This window comes from Neopelma chrysocephalum, unplaced genomic scaffold, assembly GCF_003984885.1.
Source record: "Neopelma chrysocephalum unplaced genomic scaffold, ASM398488v2 Primary Assembly neopelma1_23, whole genome shotgun sequence".
In the NCBI taxonomy this organism is placed as follows: Eukaryota; Metazoa; Chordata; class Aves; order Passeriformes; family Pipridae; genus Neopelma; species Neopelma chrysocephalum.
Window position 1 is genome coordinate 16,309,976 of NW_020897691.1, and position 24,485 is coordinate 16,334,460.

The 24,485-nt window shown below is 39.6% G+C and overlaps 1 protein-coding gene across 5 annotated transcripts; it reads right to left on the reverse strand.

The window, feature by feature from the left end:
- Window positions 1-3,410: 3,410 nt before the first annotated feature.
- Window positions 3,411-24,479, reverse strand: RMND1 (required for meiotic nuclear division 1 homolog). 5 transcript variants are annotated; one of them, XM_027688274.1, is made up of 12 exons: window positions 24,470-24,479; window positions 21,095-21,609; window positions 16,380-16,488; window positions 13,456-13,531; window positions 13,089-13,128; window positions 10,430-10,530; window positions 9,046-9,152; window positions 6,902-6,966; window positions 5,932-6,008; window positions 4,731-4,851; window positions 3,847-3,963; window positions 3,411-3,591 (listed from the first exon to the last, which is right to left on the reverse strand). In XM_027688274.1, exons 2-12 carry the CDS (start codon window positions 21,593-21,595, stop codon window positions 3,559-3,561), a joined length of 1,347 nt encoding a protein of 448 aa, XP_027544075.1. In that variant the 5' UTR covers window positions 21,596-21,609; window positions 24,470-24,479; the 3' UTR covers window positions 3,411-3,558. The 5 variants fall into 5 exon arrangements, with proteins under 5 accessions (XP_027544075.1, XP_027544065.1, XP_027544093.1 ...); XM_027688264.1 differs by lacking the exon at window positions 3,411-3,591 and having other exon boundaries at window positions 3,612-3,963; XM_027688292.1 differs by lacking the exons at window positions 3,411-3,591; window positions 3,847-3,963 and having other exon boundaries at window positions 4,772-4,882.
- Window positions 24,480-24,485: the final 6 nt, after the last annotated feature.

The window sequence follows — 24,485 nt, forward strand, 5'->3', positions numbered from 1 at the left end:
CCCTTTTCTGTAGGCTCTCTGAGGTGCAAAGATGAAGAAATGGATCTTTGCTGTTCTGAAGGCTAAGCTGTTTTTCCGGTATTGGTATATTAATTAGGAATTGTTCCTACACCTAGTGAACACAACTAGTTGAGTAGCTGCAATTTAGACCAGGGGAAATAATAACAGGCCAGTCCTTTTGTTAGTACAATGTATATTGTTTAAGGAAATGGTTTAACTGTGTGTGTACTTTTTCTTGTTAGGAGTCTCATCTCCATCAGGAATTGTTAGTGTAGACCAACTGACACAGCTTCTGCAGTGTAGATTAGCCCTCTCCTCTCTGGCTTTGACTTAGTCCCAGATTAGCCTGTTACATGGGCTTTGCCCACTTTTCACTGGTAAAGTTCAAACATGACTATGTCCTCTTGGCTGGAGTGACATTTTTAGTGGAGCTTGACTATAAAGTTACAGCAATATATGAACTTGCATGTGTTGTTTTCCTTAGAAAAAACCTGATTCAAACTGCAATGGTGATGAGTGAATTTTTAAAGGCCATGCGGGTGAGGTATTCCAGAGAGGAAGCAGCTCTCAGTGACAGAGCTCTAAGTAAGTGTGTATATGCTCCAGCTTATCCTGCCTGCAGAGCTAATATGAACAGCGCAGCTGAGAGCAGGGACTGACTGCAGCCACTAGTGCTGTCACCCCAAATGGGGCTGGAATTCAGGAGTCATAACTCTCAGCCAAATAGCTGCTCTTGTGACAACTTCCTAGCAGATCTGCCAAAGAAAATAATCTGTAAGTAGTCCTTTACCTTATCTAGTAGAAAAAGCACAGATAGAAGCAGTCTGCATAGTTTGGATCCTTAAAAAAGAATGGTCTAACAAGGTTCCATATGAGCAGAATTTTGCCATTCAGTCTTAATTTTGTTAAAAAGGTTAAAATTTTAGAGTTTTGGATATACCAGGATTCCGCTCTGGTTTTCCTTGTATATTCTGTATTTATTGGATCTTTTTTTTCCCCCAGGTGACCCTTACTGGTTAGAGTAAACCCATTTTGGTGAAGACTCAAACAGTGGGAACTGTGTAGTGATGATGGTTGTTTTCAATTACACTATTGAAGGCGTGTGGTGGATGAGGCAGGTGAAAGATGAGTGTGTTCTCACAGCTAAAGCAGTTTTGTGTTGCTGCTGGAACTGAAGACTCATCCTGCCTCTGCCATAAAACTTCCTCCTGGTCAGGCCATGCATACACACGTGCACAGGCTCCCCACGGGATCTCCAGCGTGAAGCAGAAGCAGAGATTGTAGGCGGGGAGTTTCCCACGTGCTGCATGGTTGCAGAGGGCTCTGCTCTCTGTGTAATCGTGCTGTGAAAGCTCGTTAGGTTCTTGGTGCACTCAACTTCCCCACTTGCTTCTCTACATGTAATAGAGTGAGGATATTCTCAAACAGATTATAGAGTTTGCTGCTAAAACAAAAGCCTGTCATGCGATGCAGTGTATATGCTGTGAAAAAAATGGATACAAAGTTTTAGCATACAGTAAAGCTTAACTGAACGTTTTTTAAAAAGCTGTGAGGAGCCACTCAACACAGTAAGTGGGGTTGGGGGCTTGGCAGGAAGCAGAGAGTGTGACTTTAGTGGCTGTGATTTTATGTGCCAAGATAAACTGATCTACAGTTTCAAAAGTAACTGTGCTTCTCTTGTTTTGAGGTGGTGGTTGCTCTTACAGTCCCAAAACAGAATGCTTCAGATCATCAAGCCTAGACACTATGCTTTTAAAGAACATCCAGGAGTCATCAAATATTTTTGCTAAACCACTTTTCCTGATAGATGCAGCTGGTCTGCAAATTTACTTTTTAGCTAAATTTACAATTTAGCAATACTGAAACATGAACTGTGAGATTAAATGGGAACTGATGCTGAATGTAAGTATTACACGCAAATGGGGTGGGGGGAAGCCTGAAAAATCTTTGCTAGAAAAGTTAGAATTAAAAGGTAACCCAATTCTTGTTATTGGAATTAAGTGGTGCTTGGTAAGTTTTTCTGCTGCATAAAAAATGTAATGTCCCATTACTTAACAACGCTGTGTAAGTCAGGCTATTGATGCAGAGCTGTTTGCACTGTACTACAAGACTGTCACCCAGCTGTTTTGCTGACTGATTCACTTCTCTGAGTGGGGCTTCATGCTTCAGACCTTCTCAGCAGTTCAGAGAAGTCAGAGTTGAGCTATTCTAAAACCAAGACCTCGAGGTAGGATCTGTTCTGGTTCCAAGGAGAAAAACCTTCACTTAAGAGCAGTTGCTGCTTCTTAAGTAGCTCCTGTGACACTGTAACATAATTTATGGCAAAAGGATGGGTTTGTAGTCAGACGTTTTTCCTGTCTCTGCCTGTCTTTACTCTTTTCTCCAGTGGGTGTGTTTGATGTATTCCACAAGAGTCCAGTATCACACTCAGAAATACTGCTCTCAGGTGAAGACAAAACAGTAAGCTACTGCAAATGGATTTTTCACTTTTAGCCAGAATTTAGTCATTGCAGCTTGTCCATGATGCTGCAGATGCTTGTAACAAAATTTTTAGGTTATGTTCCTAAAACAATACACTGGACTAAAGTGACTTTGAAAAAGGTGATAAAACAGCAGTTGTGTCATAATTCCTGAAAACACATTTAGAAAGAGAAGTTCCTCTCATGAGGAAGTGGTAATATTCTGTAGACTAGGAATAAATTAAAAATAAAAAAAGAAACTTTTACCTTAGAGGATAATTAAGACATCTTACCCTATGCTAACTCCTTGCAACTTGTATTGATAAAAATCAAATAGCATGATACGGTGAACAGAGAAATTGTGTGAATCTTACTTTAGTTTATCATTCTGCTACAGCTTCCTGTGACTTCAGATAAAGATCAACTCCATTCCCCTTTCATATGAATACTAAATGTAAAAAAAAAATATAAGTAGTACTAAAGAAATGTATTCCCATACAAGCATGTAAACACCTTTTTCTGATGGGGTAGAACATAACATTAGATATACCTGCCACATATATTAAAATCATGCCAGATAACTTAAGGAGAACAAGTAGTAGTGCCATTTCCAAGCTTGGGACAGTGTCATGGCTGTACAAGAAGGAGCTGGGGAAAATGAGGGAAAATATTGTCAGAAATACACAAAGTAGCACTCAGTGTCTTTTTGGTTGTCAAGGGGACAAGGCAGTAGAATCCTTCACCAAGTTAATACAGGGATCCACTCTTCTGTCTTTGCTTATTACGAAGACAAAACTAAACCTCTCTCTGCATTACTCTTGCACGTGTCTGGGTCCACTCCCTAGAAAACTTCCCCTAAAAATGCATCTCAGCTTTACACTATCACATTCATAGATTAAGACCTCTCTAGCATCACAAGTACAGCAGTTGGGAATGATGTTCACAGACTGATTTATTATTTTTCGGTTTTTATTTGAGTCGATTTACAGATTTATCAAGAGACATGATTTCACTCTTTTCCAGAAGGATATGATAGGAATTTTCCAGGCTGTATGGTCTTAATGATTTTGTCAGTTTTCTTCCTGAGTTTCTTCTGTCATCAGAAAACTACCCTTGCAAGTTCAAACAGAACCTGGACAACAGCAAACACAGTGATACGAATTTTTATTTCACTGAATAATCCTTAAACCAGTTTACACTGTAGATCAGATAATCTGAAAAATAACTGTAGCTGCAATTTGAAAAGTTACTTGCAAAGAACTGAAGACTAATCCCCTTGTACAGTACATCACATTACTAAAACAGTCTTAATTCTGAAATTATGAAGTATATAAACTGCACTTGTTATTACATGTTCAGTGTGACAGTGGAAAGAAACGCTACTAACCTCTATGGTGATGAGTATTACTATCATCCACTCAAGGCGCAGAGCATGCTTTTCATTCAGGTGATTTCGCATTAGATCTGTCAGATCCATGCAGTGTTGAAGCTTTTCATTCATTACCTGCAAGCGATAACAAACATGTGGCAAATCTGGATTCCAGAAATGGAATGAAATCACTAAATACAGGAACACACTCCACAGAAGAGCTCAATGAACAGAACTAGAAAGCTGTTAACACCACTGCAAAATAAAACAGAAAGCTCTGTAAGGGAACATGCACAAGCAATAAAAGTTTCAATATAAATGAGCCTCTTATTTCAATAGGTTCACAAAAATAATACAAATCTAGATATGCATTTGCAGGTACTGAAGTGCTTCTGGGTGATATCTACTCATGAAAACAGGCACAAGCAAAAGATGATGCAGCTTTTTGGAATACCTCCAAAGTAAATACTTAAGGCTGCTGTACCACCAGAAGTGGTAGTTTTTGTGCTTCTTATTTGGTTCAGCAGTAAGCATTATGTTGCCCTTCAAGAACTGACCTGAATGACCATGTCAGTAAGAAGAATGCTTCACATCTCATTTTTATTTAACCTGTTTTCTTACACACATTTCAGAAGAAGACTTCAATCTCTTCTTGTAACTCCTTAAATTCTAATTTAGTGACTCAGGAAATATGCAATCCATTCATGTGTGGCAAGTTAGCCTAAACTGGGTAAAGGTGCAAATGGGCTATGAACACATGGAAAAGGGGACAGTGTATAACATCCTATTATTTATTCAGTTTCTACAATTAATAGAGACATTCAGGGAGCAGTCTGTGGCCCTGCTGAGCCAAAGATGACTGATCTGAGCATGGAAAGTTCTCGTAACAGTAAGACACCTACCTTAACTCTGCGATTAATGTTGAGAAACTGGCACGTCTTGTCGTAAAGCTCTTCCAGTTTTTCTCTATCCCAGTAGAAGTCAGGTGTTATTAGCAGGTCTGAGCTCAGATTTATACGGTGTCTAAAAAGAATGGGTACTACTGTGGTTCAGGCTTCCTTTTGGTGAATATAGGAGCAAATATTTACATAGCAGTCAAAAGAAACAGAAAAAATTTCCTGTAATTTTAAGTAAAATATGAAAAGAATCTTCTTTCATAGTAAAAATACAATTGCAGTGATTGTTTAAAATTGGTCACATCTGAAACTTTTCTGGGAATAATGTATTGTGAAACAGTTTTGAACATAAATGACTTCTGCCTTATAGCAACATTGCATCCTCAACCTGTCACCTTCCTTAATTTTTAATACCTGCAAAGAAGTCCTTGACTATGCTAGTAGCTCACTGAAACAGTACACGAAATAAAAATAAAGAACTTCTAAATGTGACTGGTACTGCATGCTGGATGTGTGAGCACAGCACACCCTTCAGAACCAGGCTACAGTCTCAGCATCATAAAGGCTAAGAGCTAAAATCTCCTGCCTTCAACCTACTGCTAAAATAAACCTTTGGATATTAGGAATATCATTGTTTATTACTGAAAAGTCCTTCAAGTAACGATATAAACCCCAATGTTTAAAACAGGAATTGCTTTTTAATTTAACTTTGAGGGTTTTTTTCTTTTTTTTAAGAGTAAGTAATGTTCTGTATTGTCAATGGCCAAATTTCACTTGAGGGAAGAAAAACCATTAAATCTGTACATTTTAGCAGTGGTTTCTGAGTAAGTCAAGGGAAGACCAGAATTCACAGAAGATCTACTACCTGTATTTCCCCCAGTATCCTTCACATGCTCTAATATCTACTGTAATTACCAGATAAGAGACATGCATTGCTGGACCTAGGGAGGGAAAAGGGTCTGGAATTTGGTAATTTACAATGTACTGCCTAATGCCTGTCTATAGTTGAAATGTCATAATGTGAGTGATGAGCCAGTTGGTCCTCTGACTAACGTAAACAGCACAGTCTCCAGCCAAGAGAAGTCTGAAGGAATTCCCTCACCTGCTGCCCCATCCTGTTCTATTTAGTGCGTAGTCTGGTATCACGCACAACATAAATTTTAAGTTCCGTGTAATACAATGACTTCGGTGTAACCAGAAAAGTTACCTTAGTGCAAAGAGTTCTCCAATTTTCTGCATCACATCTGCATGAGAGAGTTTTACCTTCCTTCGTGACTTTAGAATCTGCAAAGTAAGAAGTTCTTCACTGCTTGATCAAGTAATATGTACTAGCAGTTACCAAGCCCAGAGTTTTACAGCCTGAAGTAGGAATATGGGTTAAAATCTGAATGCATACTGTCCTTATTAACATTTTAGTTTTGTTTTCTTAGTGCCTTGGTTATCTAGCTTTCTAAGAATATCACCATGCAACTGTTCATCCAGGTTTTTCAATAAATCACTGGGTATGTTATCAGTATCTGTACAAAATCCTGAAGCATTTTCTATGAATGATTTCTGAACAAGAGATCATTTGGTTTTCTTCCTACTATTGTTAAAGTCATGACAGTGTTCTTTTACTTTGTCAATAGTTAACCTTTCTGTAGACATTTTCCTTACAACTATCAACATATTACCATTTATTTTCTTCATATAAAAATAATAAACCAAATATTTTCTCTTTTGAACCCTATGAATTTCATTTTTATATGTGACATCATATGGGCTTTGTACTTTTAAGTTTCATGAAAAACTGTAGTTTAAGTAATTCACTTAAACTTTGAATTATATTCAAGTTAAAGCACCTTATTTTCAGCTTAAATTTCCACACACTGTTTAGCCAGGTTTTTTAAATGCTGTTACACGCCCTGTTTAAATGTCCTGTACACATTCACCAGTGGCAGGTGACAGTGACACAACATGGGAAACATCATTACAATGCAGAACCTCACTCCCAACCCTTTAAATGATGATTTCTTGTCCCACCACTTTGCAGGTGTTCTGAGCTTCTCCACATTGATGGCTTTACCGCCAAATGTGTAAAGCATTCAACTGCTTTTTCCATATCCTCAGCTGTATCTGGACAGATCTTTTACAAAGCACATGAGAAAAGGAGGGGAGAGTTACGAACAAGGCCTCACCTCAGGAATTGACTGGATAGATTCCACAAAGTTATCCAATAACGATTCCCAAATAGCCAGCTTTACTGCAACACAGAGGTGACAAAGCAGAAGACTGTGAGGGGTACATATGTTTTCAAGTAATCGTAATTTTACATCTGCCAACAGGCTGCTTCAGAACACGTCAATGCTTACAAAATTATTTGCAGCAAGTTATCATTTGTATTATATACTCAGTGTTCATATACCAACACATAAATCTGGGCTGGGCACTAACAGCTCTGCATGCACAACTACCTTCATCTTGAGCACAGCTTTCTTCTCCAAATGATCCATTCAGATCCTGGAGAATTTTGCTTCAGCTCAAAAGCTGTGTGTCTTGGTGCTCTACTGCAGGTGAGAAGCCTTTGCAAACTACATTCCAAGGAGGCTGGAGATATAAGCAGTGCTTGGGTGAGGCTGACTTCATGTGGTACCATTCAAGAGCCTCCACTGCATTTCTAGTGTCCTACACAGCTCTCCTTCTCCATTTGTCCAGTATTGATCCAGTGTGCTCCTACCATGGAGAGTTAGCTTGTATAGACACACCACCTGTACTTGTTAAAGCTAAATTCAAACTTAAGCAGACTCCCATTTTCTTTTTAGGTGAGTGTACTGTTTACTGGAGATGTAACTTCTCTTCTATGGAAACCCGAGTTCAGCACAGGCAATGGCAACACAAATTCTACTATGCCTCAGTTTGAGCCTGGAAAGATGTTTCTACAAGATAATGATATAACTCAGGCTTTGTTCTTTAATCCACAGATTCCCAGACAAGAATGAAGTAGCAACAGATAAAAAATGAACCCTATTTGATCAGAAAAAAAGCATTATGGAAGGTTTAATTGCCAAAATGAACTCTTTCGTGGTAGTAATTGATAGTATCATCTGTTTAGGACACTGACAGTAAATCCAGTGCTGAGCATTTGCACATTCATCTTTTGAATACAGAGGCCTACTCCAAGTCATTGACTTAAAAAACTTTTAATTCAGCCTCTGAAAAAAAAAGCCAGTAAGCATTTCAGCTATCACCTGTTATTTGACAGAGGTTGGTTTCTGCTGTGTCGTAAATTTGACTTGGGGCTATACTTGCATCCTTTATTTTTACTGAACATTTTTATTGAACTGTTTTTCTTTATGATGTGCTTGTCTCACGCTAACATAAACTGGTACCAATTATCTCCTGGGAATAAATCCCTTGTTTCCTTTTATGTGGCACTATTCTCCCATACAGTGGCTTTATGAATAGGAAAACTACAGAGAACAATAGGCGTTTTTTCTCAACAGCTCTTCCTTCGACAGTCAAAAACCATTTAGTTACACTGCACTCCTTGATCAAATGCTGTAGCACCTCAAAAACACGCCTTCTGTTTCTTGACATCTCTCCTGTGTAAAGGGGCACTTCCCTAAATATTACTGGAATCCTATAATTTACCCTACAGACAATAAGGGTAGACGGACCAGACTATCTTTGAAGGCCTTTCCAAGGACAGCTTTACTGCTGCTAGCTTCTACTCCCACTTCGACATCATTCAAGGTCTGAAGCAGAAGAGAGGTGTTATTTCCATAAGCGGCAGCACGACTGCTGAGTCTGACTTCTTTGCAGTGCCTCCCACTGTCTCCTACCATGGCTAATAAGCCTGGAAAATATTATCTGTGACTCTGGTCCACACATCTGTTACTGGTACACCTCCCCAGCTCGAAATCGCTGCTCTACATCACTTCTTTAGCTGGTATCTAGCTTTTTCTGTCAGAGGAAATGATGGCAGGATGAATTATGCAATATTACTGAGAGGTTTCTAATAATGGCCTCTATACTCATTGTTATCCAGGGATACTTCTCAAGGGTGGGGAACAGGATGCTCAGAATAATGTGTATCTTTTGCAAAGCATGTTTATTAATGTGGTTTGTTCATCTTTAAAACGAGTTATATTAAGGCAATTCCAATTTTTAGAAAACATGGTAAATACATTAAAAACATCCTCTCACTGAAGTACAATCACTCTTTACACAGCTTGCCTAAGAAGACACCAAGTCTTCTCCAACCTGTTGCTGTACAGTGACCTATAATGACATTTCACAAAATGTGTAGCATAGGCTGATAGTATGAACAATATTAACTTACCAGAAAGACAAAGAGCATTTGAAAAGGCAAATTTCTGCAGAACAACTTCATCACTATCCAGCTCAGAATTTAAAAGGATTTGTCCTTTATGGAGCTTTGACTGACCTCTGTTAAAACAAGATTGAAGCATCTTCATTGACTAAGCCACCAGCAAAGGAACATTTACAGAATAATCAAGAATGCAAGAGAGGTTTGGTTTTTTATTTATATAAAGCACACGGTATCCGTATGGCTATCATCCCCATCCTTGCATTTCTCTCACAATCAATCTGACAAGAACCAAAACAAATCACTGAAAATTTGTTCTTCAGTCTAAGACTAATATTATGACCAAATTTTCTAGGTCTAAATGAAAGTGCAACAAGCTGTGATGGTAACTACAGCATTACTACAAACACACAGATAATTCAGAGTAAGCAGGATGCTGGCCTCTCTCCTGCTCTCTAGCTCCTCTGTTACCTTTCCATTTGTTTTCCTTTTCTGCTGTCACTCTTACCAACCTCACTCCCTCCCCACTATGGTGTTACTTTCCCTGAAACCTCTATTACATAAGGGGCAAGTGACAAAGAAAAGGGGGCATAAGACTCGTTCAATTTTTCATGTCAATCCCACTATGAAACTTGCATAAGCACAATGGAATATGTCCAGAATCACAAATTACACAACTGGATAGTACATGCAGTTTTCAAATGGCCAGAAAAAACCCAAACACTTGTCTCCTTATCAGGTTACCTTAAATAAGCTCAACCTCATTAGTTCAGTCCCTAGTGTTAACAGTGTCCTGTCTAGGAGTGGCTTTTTGGTGGCATCAGTGTTGGAAAATTACAGATAATTTATATAATCATTTTCATTGAGAAATATTTCTGTAGAGATAATTTTCTCCCTGGGATGAAAAAAACATTTAATGAGGAACGACAACTTGCCAGGTTTATCATTACACAATATTCAAGTTGTAACTTTCCTAGGAAGTAAAGTATGTGCAGAATTACATCCTTGTATATGAACCTCAAGGGCAATATATATTGCCCTGTATATATACAGAGCATCCTCTTTAAAATCAGACTTGTCTCAATAATGCTTATTAGTTTCTTTTCCCGTGAGGTACCTAGTTCCTGTTCAGGACTGCTGAGGAACATGTTCAGTTATGTGGGCACAGAGCTTCTTAATTTATAAAATCTATAGCATAAGCAAATCACAAAGGCCACTACTTGCAAGTTTAACAGTACAGCAAAATTTGTCAATTTAGATTTACTGTTTTCTTCTTCCCTTATTTTACTCATTTGAAAAAACTGTAATGACAAGTATATTTTTACTAGCTGCTTTTGCTTGAATTTGGTTTAAGTGTCTATTAACTTTTATATACTGAGTGCCTGAAGATACTTACTCCCCTATTCTGTAGTTCATTTCTTCATTCTCCCAGTGGACGAGTGCAACTTCATATGGCTGAATTTCATGCTGTTCTAGCACTCGCATGATATTCTTCATCTAAGAAAAAGACAATTGCAGCAACAGTTACCACACAGTATACTATGACTCTGCAAAGAACTTGCATATAGCAGGCTGGTAATTGCAACCTTCATGCTGAAGTTATTTAAATAACAATGAAAAGGTGTGCTAAATAATGAAGTTATTAACATAGTTTACTTTGAAACTATTTGTAGCTTCAGAAGAATTTGTGGCTATGAACAACTGAAAGGAATCTGAGAAGACTAAGATGTCATTTAATGTCTGCACACATGAAATACAGTAAGGATTAACCACAGCAGCATCAAGGACAATGCAGATGTATCCAGTATTATAACAATGAACTGTACAAGACTTTGGCAGATGTCTGAGTGTGGGATGAAAATCTTTAGGATAAGTACATCAGGTGGTTGTTTCGGATTAAATTACTAGTTTGCTGCTAAATCAATAGTTTTATTTCTGGTTGCTGCTGAAATCAGTAGTTTTGTTTCAGCTTCCAGAGGTTGGGTGGTATTACAGAAATCCTTTAACACTACAAAAATCTGGAAAGATTGATTCAGCTGCCACATTCAACCTTGTAAACAGTTAAATGTGCAATTTTAGCCACAGAAGTAATCTCACTGCTCTCTAATTCACCAGCACACTAAAACCTGATACAGGAAGAAAGAAGCCTTTTCTCTCACAAAACGTTCTCCTCTGACATCTGACTTAGGATCTCTCATCCTTGTTCCTTTTAATGTGCTACAAGGCTCCCCTCATAAAAATCATCTGCAATTAGAACAAATTTTGAACTAAAAAGAGCACTTACCTACAAGTTTTTAAAAGGCATTTAGCTACACAATAGCCAATAAAAAACCCAAACCACAAAACCACAGTACACTTTTGATGCCTAAATTCTTTAAAGAGTTCAATCTTCTACTAAGTCATACTTAAGAAACACTCTTCTTCAAAATAAAAGATAATAGTCAATCTTTCAGCACAAAACTGTACACTACAAAATTTTTCATGAAGTATAATCGCCAGGTTCGGTACTGTAAAATGATCTGTTGGATTACCTGCAAGAGGGATATTCTTTGCAGTGCTAGCTTTCTTCATTGCTTTCAATGATTTTAGTGATACTATCTATCTGTGTAAGACACAGTAACGTTTTTCACTGAATAAAAACCCCCAACCCCACAGCTGAAACTGCTTGTTTACTAATCCTGAATTTAATATTAGCATAACTAGTACTCGCCATATAATTCAAGTCTTGTGGTAAAAAAAGGGTATGAAAACTTATGTTCATTTTTCTTAAGCAAGGAAGTGTCTGCTCTTAGGCCAGTTACCTCAGCCAAACAGCTAAGCTATGTCCAGGGACAGTTCAGCAATGCAAACCTCACATTGCTTCTAGGCCCAGTCTAATTTTATAGAAGGGACTAGCTATGACACAGTAAAATTAATCAGATGAGACGTTCTTGATTCACTAGATTCAAACTCCTGCTATTATGGGCGCTTAGGTCATACAATTTCCTTTTAAAAAAACCTCAAAGCTGGTTTTTGCTTTTTGCCCTTGCTATTTTAGTAGAGGAGCTGTTGTACAACCTTCCTATTCAGGTATTTGAAAACGGTATTTTATATTTTAAATTTCTTTCTGTGATTAGTCTATATTAATTACTTCTCCTGGTGTTTGTTAGTTTCAAATAGTTTTTCTTCTACTAGCGATTCTGGAGTACTTTGAAAAGCCATTTTGTCCATTCACAGTGATACTCTACACTTTGTTTTACTGAATTACTTTCAGTTTCTGTTCCACAGAACAGTTTGGGTTTTTTTCCTTTCCTTTCATTTCATTAAAACATGTGCATAAAATTACTTCCTCTATTTGAGCAAGTTGTTTGGCAGTTAAAACTTTGACTATGATTTCACGAAGCATAAAAAATAAAGCTAGCATGGGACCAACTACAGTTACTAGTACTGACAAGTAAAACACGGTATCAAATTTTCAAAAGTACTCAAGCATGTACAATAAAATGAGAGTTTTCAGAGTACTCCAGTGGACTGAAGTGTCCAACTCAAAGATCATCATGAGTTAAGTCAGCTAGTAATACCTGAGAATCAGTAGCGTAGTTACAACCATAGCATCCTAAGTGTGCTACAGGGAGAACTACTATCTTTTTGTGGGACATCTGATACACTGACACCCCCTAAAACAGACAGGAAATCAGGAATATTTCAGGTCTGAAACAGAAAAAGTGAACTTGAATCCAGAAATTGTTCACATCTGGAAACAACTGCCATGTATTTTCATTTACTGTAATGAAAATCCTCCTGTGAACTTCTGTGTATCTCAGTATCATCTATTTAATACACCATTTAATTTCACATACTCTGCCTACAGATAAGATCAATACTTTTTGTATCTAGAATCTAGTTTTACTTAACAACAGTAATAAAAATACATTAAAAATATTAAATGTATATAAATATAGTCATTAAAATAGATATGCTTCTGGCATACCCTTCTTGGTCAGCATGCTGAGGTTTGTGGGACTGACAAAAACACCTGCTTACGCAGTTTTAACAAACAGTTTTGCTTTACTTACACTTTTCTCTTCCACATTCCAAAACACAACAGCCCCTTCCCTGTGAATTCAAGGAAAAACTGAGGTGTAATCATACTGTTTTAAATGCATTTTAATGCAATACTCAAATTGTACAGCAGCAATTTCTGTCACTGTTAATTAAGAAACTTAATACTATCTTCACAGAACTATGTAATAGTTGCTTTTTAACCATACTTTAATGAAAAAACATAAGAAGGTATTTTTTAACCATTTAAATAATTTGATTTCTTTTTAAAATCATCCTGACTGGACAGTTATTCCTTGAGTTTCATCTAGCAAGCTGCACTACTTCCTTCACACCATTACTATTAATAACATAATGTTTTGAACACAATTTATAGTTTACCTGAAGAAGAAAATCATGCCAGGATCATCTTCTTTTGCAGATTTCTCAGTACTGACCACCAAAACATTCGCAGCATCTGGTTTGAAATAAATGAAAAAAATGAACTAATAGTCAAACTTCTAACTTTGATAGCTTATAATTCAACAATTACATACTGACACATTAGTCAGTCTCATATTTTATTTTTCTGATGGAAATGCTTGCAAGGAAACAACTACAATATCAAACTGTGTTTCTGAACTGTCACACTCTAGACAGACTCAGCCTTTATTGTGAACTTCACTGGAATGTTCAGTTAATGAAATGTAACACCTTCAAAGAACAAAAGACTTAAGAGAAAACTGATGCAGGTGTAATAAATAACCAGGAACAGAATACAGAAGTGGACATACAATGTGAGAGAACTATGGAAGTTGCCCACAGCTGCAAAGAAATTACCATTCAAATCTGCTTGCCCAGAAGATCTTTCTCTTCTCTACAAACTAAGGGACTAATCTGCACTCAATTTGTGCTGACCTTGCTTTGCCAGTCAGAAACTTGAAAGAGCATACCCCCAAGACAGAAGAGTGTGCACCTGCATTTGCCTTCAGATCAGAAGCGTGCTTTTGAGACAAATCTTCCATCCACCCTCCTTTACTGCACTTCTGATGAGCATTGCAGAATAGTATACAAAATGCAGGATTTTTTGCATCAAATTAAACTGAAAGAGGAGCTCCAAAAAATGCCCCTGTAGTACTCCAACCATTAATAAGGCATTTGTTACAAAGGAACAGACTACAGCTAATGCAAGTAGAGTGCTCCCAAACTTAAAAAATGTGGATGCTGGGTTCTCAAAACAAGGTTTGGGTTTTTCTTCTCCTACAAGTCTTCTCCACTCTAGTACTTGCTAATATGGATAAAGTTTTAGAAGTCCTGATGTGGTTTCAAACAAAAAAGTTTACTTTCCAGCATGACTCATTTTGTTGCAGGACTAATGGAAGCTAGACCAGAAAAACCTCCTACTTCTATAATAAAGCGAGACTCCGCAAAGATTTTGTGGGGCCTAACACTCAAGCTTTAAAAAGTTAAACCCAGTTGCAGGAAGATCCCAGGTCAAGTGACAAGGTGTCAAATTCTGGCTGTGTACAAATTCCACCTTCTGCTTTACTGGTCAAGCCACAGAAGCCAGGTAAACTAAGGCAGCACAGTGACCAAGTATCAGAGATACGTTTTCTAATACAGGGTTGGTCTGAGCCCTTTAAAGACTCTTCTTCCATTTGCTAGTCCAGTTCAGAAACATGTAATTGGATGAAACACTGGAGCAAGTTTTAGGTGTGACGTATGATATCACTGTGGAAGTAATATTTGCCTACAGTTTCTCATTTGCCTTTTTAAATACAATCCATATCTTTATTTATCCACTACAGCCAAAATATACACAACTGAAGAGAATTTGGTCCGCTTTAAGTGCAAGTATAGTATCTGCCTCTAAAATGTTTTTAAAGAAGTCAAAACTGAGCATAATGCTTAGGAAAAACACTACAAAGTAACAAATCCACACAATAATTGCTGATTTAGATTTCTATGTGCTAATATTTTTTTCTTTTCTAAGATTCAATGTTTGGCTTGGTAACCAAACTGCTACATGCACACGCCAACAATCACAACACTTCAGATCTGCTGGCACAATCTAACATACTTTCATCATTACTTCCCCCAAACCTTTGATAAAGAGTACGTATTGTGAGGAGTCAAAAACACTGTCAAGAAATGAAAGAACCGGCAAAACTCACACTCCAGGGCAAAATACCATCAACAGTAACTTTTAATTCACAGTTACACTGGGGGTTGTACAAAGTTTCTACCCCAAAGCTGTGAAACCAGGGTTGGTTTTAATATAAAGAAACTAAAAAGCACATGAAGCCTATATTCTAGTCTTGTCTTTCACATTCATCTTTCTGAATAAGACAATCACTAGTAAATCATGTGTTTGAAAGAGACTCACTAGAGTATTATTGCACTTAGATTATTGTTTGGGAGGCAGCCAGGTATTTGACAATCCCTATTGAAATGCCCATAAACTGTCTGTCCTTCCCTTAGCTTCAAATAATCTGTCCTTTCAAAGGAAAAAAAAAGGCATTCTACTGCCGACATGTGAAAATCACAGCTGTTCCAGGGCATAAGGTTCTTTAAGCTATAAAAAGCTCCATTTGTTTTTCTCTTGTAGTATACTTTGGCTATTTCCAAGCCATACTTTCCCCAAGTCTTCAGAGATACTTTATATGGAAACCAGACCAATTATTTTGCTGAAGCCTACCCAAGTGAAGCATTCAACATTTGCTGTGATATACTCGGCCCAATAAAGAAACTCTATCAACAGCATTCTCTTTACTAGAGTTAAGCATTTATGTTTATCTTTTTCATTTCACTTAGTCAGCAAGATTCTCTCTTGCATGCCTTCCTCTCTGACCTTCAGTGATTTACATTAATAGAAATGTGAATATGGAACGAAGATGCAACACTTCAAATTACAAAATTGTTTTGACAGCTGAAGCACTGCACTACCTCACTATTGAAAGACTAAAACAAAACATTCAGAATTTTATCAATTAGTGAATTTCTATAGAAATTCTCTGTATCAGTAAATTTCCAAAGTTATTTCTCATGCATGCATGTAATTTTTCAATACCTCTAGTGTAATTGTAATGTTGGGAAAAATTATCAGAGTAACAGCGAATACTGGTCATACTGCTATCTGAAAGGTTTAGTTGTGGAGATTCTTAGGTACATGGAATCTTTAATCAAAGCAGTATTTTTACAGGCAGTATGATATATTCCATGGTATTACCAGAACAAGAATACATAAAGTCATAAAAATTATATACTTCACCCATATTTTATTTCCCAAGGTATATCATTGCTTTTAATATGTTTCAAAGATCTACCTCTAGGCAAACTTGTTATTTCAACGTATCCATGTGAAGTCAGGTCATGACACAGATTACCAAGATGATATTCATCTGCTGTTGCAAAGGCTGTGCACTGCATCAGATTCTGTGCCAAAGGAAGAAAGATTTGAGTTAGGGCAAGGCTGAAGCAAGATGTTAATAAGAAAACTGTTTGCCTCAAATTTATTCAGAGAGTGACAATTTTCATTTATGCACTCTTTTCTATGGTATCACTGCCATGCTGTCTACCTGGTGTACAAATACTAACGAGATTACTTGCTCCTTGTTAAGTGGGAAAGCGAATCATACACTGAGAACAAGCCAGGTGACATGAGTTAAGTCGCACCAAAAATCTTTGTGACAGAGCCACGAAGAGAACTCTTCCTCCCTGAATGCCAGCCAAATGCTATAACAGTAGAGCTGCACTTGCTACTGCTCTTCCATCCCATGGCTTACGACATGCTTGGCTGACCACTGAAACCAGAGGCAAGACACCCCCAATACCAGTTTTAACATCTGTGTTTTTAAGATAAATGGAGTTCAACTACCCCAATCTGCTTATCAGGCACAAAGTTGTTCCAAGTACAAACATGTTCCACAACACACCAAGCTCACTGCTCAGGTGCTCCCAGGGTATGAGCCACTACGCACAGAAAGTCACTGATCTTCCAAGGCCAGTTGTAGGTGCTGCTCCTCCATCATGTCCCTCCTCCCGCCCTGAGCTGAATGCTGCACTAACAACATGCTCTCAACTGACACCACAGCTGAACAGTACATGATAGCCAGAGTTTGTCTCAATATTCCACAATCTTAAATAACTAAAATGCCATATTCAAACAAATAATTGGAAAAATGATGCTGACTTGCTAAGTGACTTAGGCATGGCAAAGAAATCAGAAAATCATCTGCATAAAGACTTTCTTGATTAATCAAACAAGTCACATTAACCTGATTTGCAAATTCTATTACTTATTTTAAGTGTATTTCTTTGTTCTGATACAATGTATGTCCTACAATAATGTTTGTGGTACAATGTACTGGAAGATGTCCAGAAAGTAATGCCTCATTGTGGATCAGTCACTTCACAGCTTTTTGTAACAAACACAAATGGGGATGTAACTAACAACAAATGAACAAAAGAACTGTACTCATCTGCAGGCATTTAGACCCATAATACACTTCAACTTAAAATCCAAATTACATTCTTGCGACACTCATACGCAAACAGCAAGGCTTACAGAGGTGTTCTGCTCCCTGCAGGGGGTCCATCGCCAGTCATCAGATTCACAACCACACATGTGAACTTCTTTTTAATGTCAACGTTCTGGTATCATGCCCAAAGCTTTGCTTATACATCGCCTTAATTCAGCAACTACTAACAGAAAATAAGCTTTAAAAGTAATAACAATATTCAGAGAGCAATTTTGTAGGCATATTCCCACAAGTGTGCTACAAGGCTGAGTTAACAGTAGAACAGAACTGCATTTTCAGTTCCCTTGCAGCATCAAGTTGCATTATCACAATTTCATCTGTATAATCCATTCTCAATCTGTAAATTACCAATACCAATTATGTATCTGAATTTGAAGATTCTTCCAGAAAGCTCTGATGATTAGAAGTACATGTGCTCTGCCACGAAACTCTTCTGTCAAGAGCTAAAGGAGCAAACTCTCATCTTCTAGTTAGCATATAACCTGAAAATCTGTCCTCTATGCTTCCCATAGTTTATTACTTGTGCTATTCTTCATTTCAAGACAAATGCACTACAGAATCGACTTTCTGTCTTAGTGATGCAATTTTAGTTCCAATGCAAAGATTTCACATTTAGTTAGAACCAGAAATTTTCTGCTAAGCTATATGCCTGAAATAGCATTTTGGATATGAACTAGTTTGCATGGTTTTTGTTTTTGTTTTTTGTTTGTTTGGTTTTTTGTTTGTTTGTTAGTTTGTTGTTGTTGTTGTTGGGTTTTTTGTGGTTTTTTTGTTTTGTTTGTTTTGTTTTTTGTTACAATGTACTGTTTCACTTACATTTCTATTAAAATCTTGCTTGATGGAGAACATTTGGATTGGGTATAATTTGAAATTAAGACACCTAATGTATGCGTCCACAGGTGCTCCGAATGTCTAAATTTCCATAACTGTTGGTGAGATACAGCCAAAAAATCTCCTTTAATCAGTGATTCAACTAATCCTAAAATTGACATGCCAACTGGCTGATCAACCTTTATGCCATGCTTTCTGCTACATCACTTTTACCTGCAAACTTAAAAAACCCCAGAATATAGCCCTTGTAGTGGCTCTAGAAAGAAACTCCAGCTCCTCACCACCCTCCTTCTTTCTCCCTACAGCTGGGGCATTATTAAGATTCTACTCAGTGCAACACACAGGATGGCTGCTCCTAAGGACAGCTAAGTATCTTGACAACTTATGTTCTGTATCATCATGCCTCCAACAACTGTACAGGTTCATGGAATCCTAACTTTCCTTAGTCCATCTGTTCCACTTTAAGCATGTAAAAATTTTTAAGAAAAAAACCAAACTGTAGGATGAACTTTAGTCCTCATATTGCCATAGGTATCAGTCTTTATCTAAAGTGTAGTAAGTATTACATCTTTGCCTGAATTTCAAGCAATTTCTATGCTATATGGCTATAGCATTAAAAATTAGCTCAGAGGCTTTTCATGCCACCAGACCTTACAGATTAACTAAGTAGTGGTACTGCTCACTGATGGACTGACTAAACCAGTTAACTGCTTTCAAGTAACTCCTCCATCTATCCTGAAAAACTGGTTGTACAACCAATTTATCATCGCTGGTACTCAGTATTCTGCCTGTAAAAACACACGAAGACTAGTGCTGGGGAGGGGTGGGAAGGACATCATTCTCTGCAAAAGAAAAGTGTCAGCTGTCAGGCCCTCCCAGACAGAAAACACCAGGGATCCCCGGGGTTCCTCTAACCGAGAACCTCGGGAGTGGGCCTACAACTACTGTCTCCAGAGCCAGGCTGGGAAGGAGAAGATGCCCCCAGGCAACTGCTCTGACAACAGGGCCTGCAATACTAGAGGGCTCCTGGCTGCCTTCAAACATGCACAGAAGGCAAGATCAGCGTTTTTTGTGACACCAGGATTTAAAAAAAAACAGATGGCATGCTGAAAAAAAACCTTCAAAGATTCTCTACTTTTGTAGAGAATTGTGCTACTTTTATTAATCTCATAGAAGTCAGCCACATCTCTAAGTTATTTCTCTATACTACACAGCTATAAGAAATACACAGGTAAAAAAAAAATCCTTATTCCAAAATACTGTCAGTCTGCAGTCAACGTGATAGCTTGTCTGTACCCCTGCAGACAGGGATATATATCTGACAAACCCATGTGGGATATAATAAGAAACATCAAATGTCTCTGCTAGGTCTAAGTTTATGTGATTTCTGGCCCAGCATTTTGCCATGTGGAAACTTCCTCAGAAACTATATTATTATATATCAGGACATATTTTCTCAATTTCTTCACAATGGAAGAAAGTAAATATAGCACTACATGTTACTTACATATAAATATGAAAATGTCAAAGTTGGCATTCTGTCAAAATACTTGCATTCTATGCTGTCATTTAAAGCCTCAAAAATGTTGTCACTTCACTCAAAACCAAAAAGTCAAACTCTGAATGTAATGTCATAGCAGGACTAAAAAGCTGGAAACATTACATAGTATTTCAGGACTAATATTCTTCACTTTCCTCTTTTAAAGCAACATGGAAATACAAGCGGGAACTAAATTGACTATGACTCTTTACACAAAGACACACTCCTGCTCATCACACAAAATACAAGGCAGAAGCTTAGATGATAAGGCAAGCATTAAAACTTCTCTGTGCTCACATTCAGTAGATCATGTAATAGACATATTTTGCAATGTGTAAACTATTTCTGAAGGCACAATGCTTATTTCAGTCTCATCTATCATACTCTATTACTAACAATATCCAGTTGTTGCTGTAGCTTGAGAACAGTAACACTTCTGACACCAGGATTCACTGTGGAAATCCTATATACAAGTATACTTAAGGCCTACCTTGGCTAAGAACTATCTTAAGGAGATACAGCTACAAGTATGCACTGTTTCACTTCATCATATCTCACTTTATCTAAATCAGTTTGTTGTTGCAGTTCCTCTGCAACAGACATAGGAGTCTGGAAATTAAAGAGCTATTTCTACACATGGAATAATCTTTCTCAAGTAACACAGGCTACACTTGCACATCCATTTCCCATCTGAAACTTAATCTGAATATAAAGCTTATACTTTTTACCTTCACCTTTACTTCTGTTTGAGTGAAGCCTTAAAACTGGGTAGATTTGGACAAGCAAGGATACGTAGGGCATTATTCTGATAGCTCAATATTAAATGTGATATGAGAGCACTGGTCAATACTATTTTTAATGGACTCTACCTTTCCACTTATCTTCCTTCCACTTTTGTTTACACATTGTTAGTAAACATGCATTTTACCTTCACAATACCAGACACACTAATTTCTATCAAGCTTGCTTCTGTCTGCAGAGTTCCCACACTAGGGTAAATAATGAAATCCTTCTCACCAAATAAATATATTAATTTCATTAAAATGTTAATCTAAACCTTAATCTGAATATAAGTTAAAATTTGATGCATTCCCTTAATGCCATATAGACTGTAAATGTTATACATTACCTCCATGTCTGAGAGAGGCAGGTTCGTTCTGGATGGCTGCTTGGTCCTCGGTGCCTTTGGTGGCCTCTTAACTGGCTGGTTATTGTGTTTTGGAATAATTTTACCAGCTGATACAACTGCGTAAAATCTTGATGATGTGTTCCTGAGCTTTTTGATATGTTCTATATTGAGCCTGAAGTTTTGTGTCATCATCACACCCAAGCATCTCCAGGAGGGAAAAAACCCCTCCCCACCCTGATAATAAACACTTCTTCCTAAAGTGGATACATATCCTTGGATCAATTGCCAATTCTTGACTTGCACACGTTGACTTGTCAACCAAGGGAATGCAGTTTTCAGAGCATAAAAATTCCAAGACTTTGCTGTTCTCTGAGCTGTTCTGTCAACTTCATTATCCAGCTTTAATAGCAGACATCCAGTTTTATTAAAGTTTTGGCATTGACATATTGTTGTTAAAGCATGGAGAGATCTAGTCTGGAGGCGCAGAAGTTTCAGTCTCATTTCTTCCCTCTGAACTGTATTTAAAACAAAGAAACAAAATCATCCATCAACATTTTGGAAAGAAAGAATATTATTTCTCTCTTATCTAAAAGGTGACCCATACTACTTTTGCATGTGTTAGGATGCCTAAGCACATGACATTGGTGGGAACAAACCGCTTTTTTCGATCCTATGGAAATAGTCTAAGATCAAAACATACTATTAAGCTGTGTGCTTGCAACATGTGGTAAAAAAGTAGAACTGGTTGCTATGTCAATATGAAAGCAGGCATCTGTTCCTTCTGCTGCTCACTCTGTGCAGCAGCCTACACTCTCAGTAACTCCACTGCTCACCGAGCAAGCAAACACACACCTTAAAGAGGACATCAGACTCTGTGAATCATTGTGTTATACATAAAAACCCAACAATTTAGATTACTATGTGGCCATATGGGAATGGCACCTACAGAATACACACACTGCTCAGCATCAGCTCAGACTCCTGTGCCAAAAACAGCCCAGCATAGATCCAGTCCCCGTCATGTGTCCTGACTACAGTGAGAACGGAGCCGAGTTACAGCCTAGATCCTGCCAATACATCCTGCCACAACACAGACCACCAGTGCAGGTGGAAACACAACAGTGTCCTTATTCTGGTTATTTCAGACCAGCAAGCTTACTGTATCTACCCTATGTCATGTGAGCTAATCAAATAAACTTTAAAAGTATTCACAGACAGTAGGTTGACAGTGGGTGTGTTTCATTTGCTGAAAAATCCCATGTCAAGTCCCTTCCCACATCTTATTTTCCTAATTTCCCTTATGACATAAAATCCATCTTCAGTAAATTATTAACAAAAAGTCATTAAGTTGTATAGCTCAAAAAACCTGCCTGTCAGAATATTTTTTAAAAAATAAAGGAGTATCTCAAATACCACAAATACACTGAACATAATATTTCAAACAAGTATTTTCTTGTGAGAAAAATCATGGTGTGTGCCGTGGAACAAGCCCTCTGTCCTGACAAGGATACCTGGATTTTAGCACAATACATACACAAAAAACCTCACCAAACCACATTCTGACATAACTTAATGGAAGGGGAGTACACTAATTCTGGCGAAAGAGGCATACAATTAAAATAACTAACTAAATAAAAAGGATGTAGAACACTTCTAGGCTGTCACAGAATAAGCAACTGATCTTGGGCATAACTTCTTATCTTTATATGCTCTTCAATTGTACATTTCTGCCCAATTTAAAGCTTGTTATTGGCATACTTACTGGAATAAACCCAGTTCTATTTTAATTTTCAGTTTTTTCTGTATTTATAAAACAAATAAGAAGACTCTGCCCAGAACAAGGCACATTTACCTTTTAAAAGGCTTATTACCTCTGGATAATCAAAAGAGCTGAAAAAAACCTCAGCAACTGCAGCCCAAGCCAGTGGAGAGCCAAGGCTAGGGGAGAAGTCTCCAGCACTGTGGGGTAACTGGCAGAAAAAGACACACAAATGCCAAGTAAATCCTCACTTTCCCAGGCAAAAAACCTCATCCCGAATCAGTGATGCCAAGGATCATTTTTCAAGTGTACAGGCTTAGAGCAGGTTACAAGGAAAGAGAGATCATATGGGCTGAATTCCACCAAGGGGCCTGAGCGTCAGGCCTGAGGCAGCAGAGGCAGCCAGCCAGAATGAGCGAAATAGAGCAATCCAAGAAAAGCGGGATGAAGGACGACCAGAACAGGATAGGAGGCGCCAACCGCAAGCAGCGGGCACAGAAGTGGGATTTATTTTCCAACGTCTCTTCAGTCACGGCACGGTTTAGCCATGCCCGCTGCCTCCCCAGCCGGAGGCCCAGCCCGCTGCGGCGGCGGCTGCGACCTGCACGGGGAGGGCGGGCCCGCTCCGCCCGCCGACGAGCCCGACCGGCAAAGACCGGTTCTGCCCGGCCCCTGCAGCCTGGATGCCCCCAGACTGCCCCCGGGGCCCGCCAGCAGCCGGTGCTAGGACACTCCACCCCTTCCCAGCCTCCGCATCCCCGTTCCTTTCCCCGAAGGAAACCGCCTCGGGAGCGCCCCTGCAACACGCGCGAGTTGGGGGAGAGGGGACACGGGAGGGGCGAGCGCTCCGCTTCCATTGGCTACAGATGGTGGTGGGGCGGGCACAGCGGGGGATCAGGCGGCCAATCGGAAGGCGACGCCGCTCCGCCCCCGCAAGCAGCGCGAGTCCCCGGCCCCGCGCAGCTCGCGGGCGCCCCCGGCGGGCGCGCGAGCCGCCGCCGCCAGCGCGCGCGCGCCTCCGCGCAAAAGGGCCCGCTCCCCCCCCCCCCCCCCCCCCCCCCCCTTCCGCCGCGGTCGGCAGCGCGCGGCCGCCGCCGCTGCTACGTCACCACCGATCGGCGGCCCCCAGAGCCGGGGGCACCACCCGGCAGCCGCCCCGCAACGGCGCGGCGGGGGTAGCCTGAGGCTGGGGGCGGATCGAGGCAGGAAATCGCCCCTCGCCCGCAAGCAGGACTCGTGCTCGCCCAAAACTGCCCCCTCCTCGCGGGGAGCCTCGCGGTGCTCTCCCGCCTGCAGCAGGATCGGATCCCGCGGGATGGGTGGCCGAGGCCGCCCGGGCTCGCCCGCACCCGCTCCGTGGCTGCTGCAGAAGCCCCGCCGCCCTGAGGGCGTCTCAGAAGGAGCTGCACAGCCCCTCCTGCTCGAGCGCGGGCTCCCGCCGCAGCCCCGACCGTGGCGCAGGGCCGCCAAAGGCACCCGCAGCGCCGCCGGCCCGGCCCTGCCCGGCCCTGCCCGGCCCTGCCCTCCTTCCCCTCCCCCGCCCCGCGCGCGCTCCCGCCGCCGCCGCCGCGGGAGGGGCGAGGCGGTTCCCGCCGCCGCCGCGCGCCAGCACTGACCTGGGGGAGGGGGCGC

Coding starts and splice junctions, on each gene's coding strand:
- RMND1 (XM_027688264.1), bottom strand. CDS start 21,595: ATGAGACTGAAACTTCTGCGCCTCCAGACTAGATCTCTCCATGCTTTA. Junction 16,489..21,094: donor TGCCTCTCTCAGACATGGAG/GTAATGTATAAC, acceptor CCTTTGGCACAG/AATCTGATGCAGTGCACAGC. Junction 13,532..16,379: donor AATAACAAGTTTGCCTAGAG/GTAGATCTTTGA, acceptor ATTTCAAACCAG/ATGCTGCGAATGTTTTGGTG.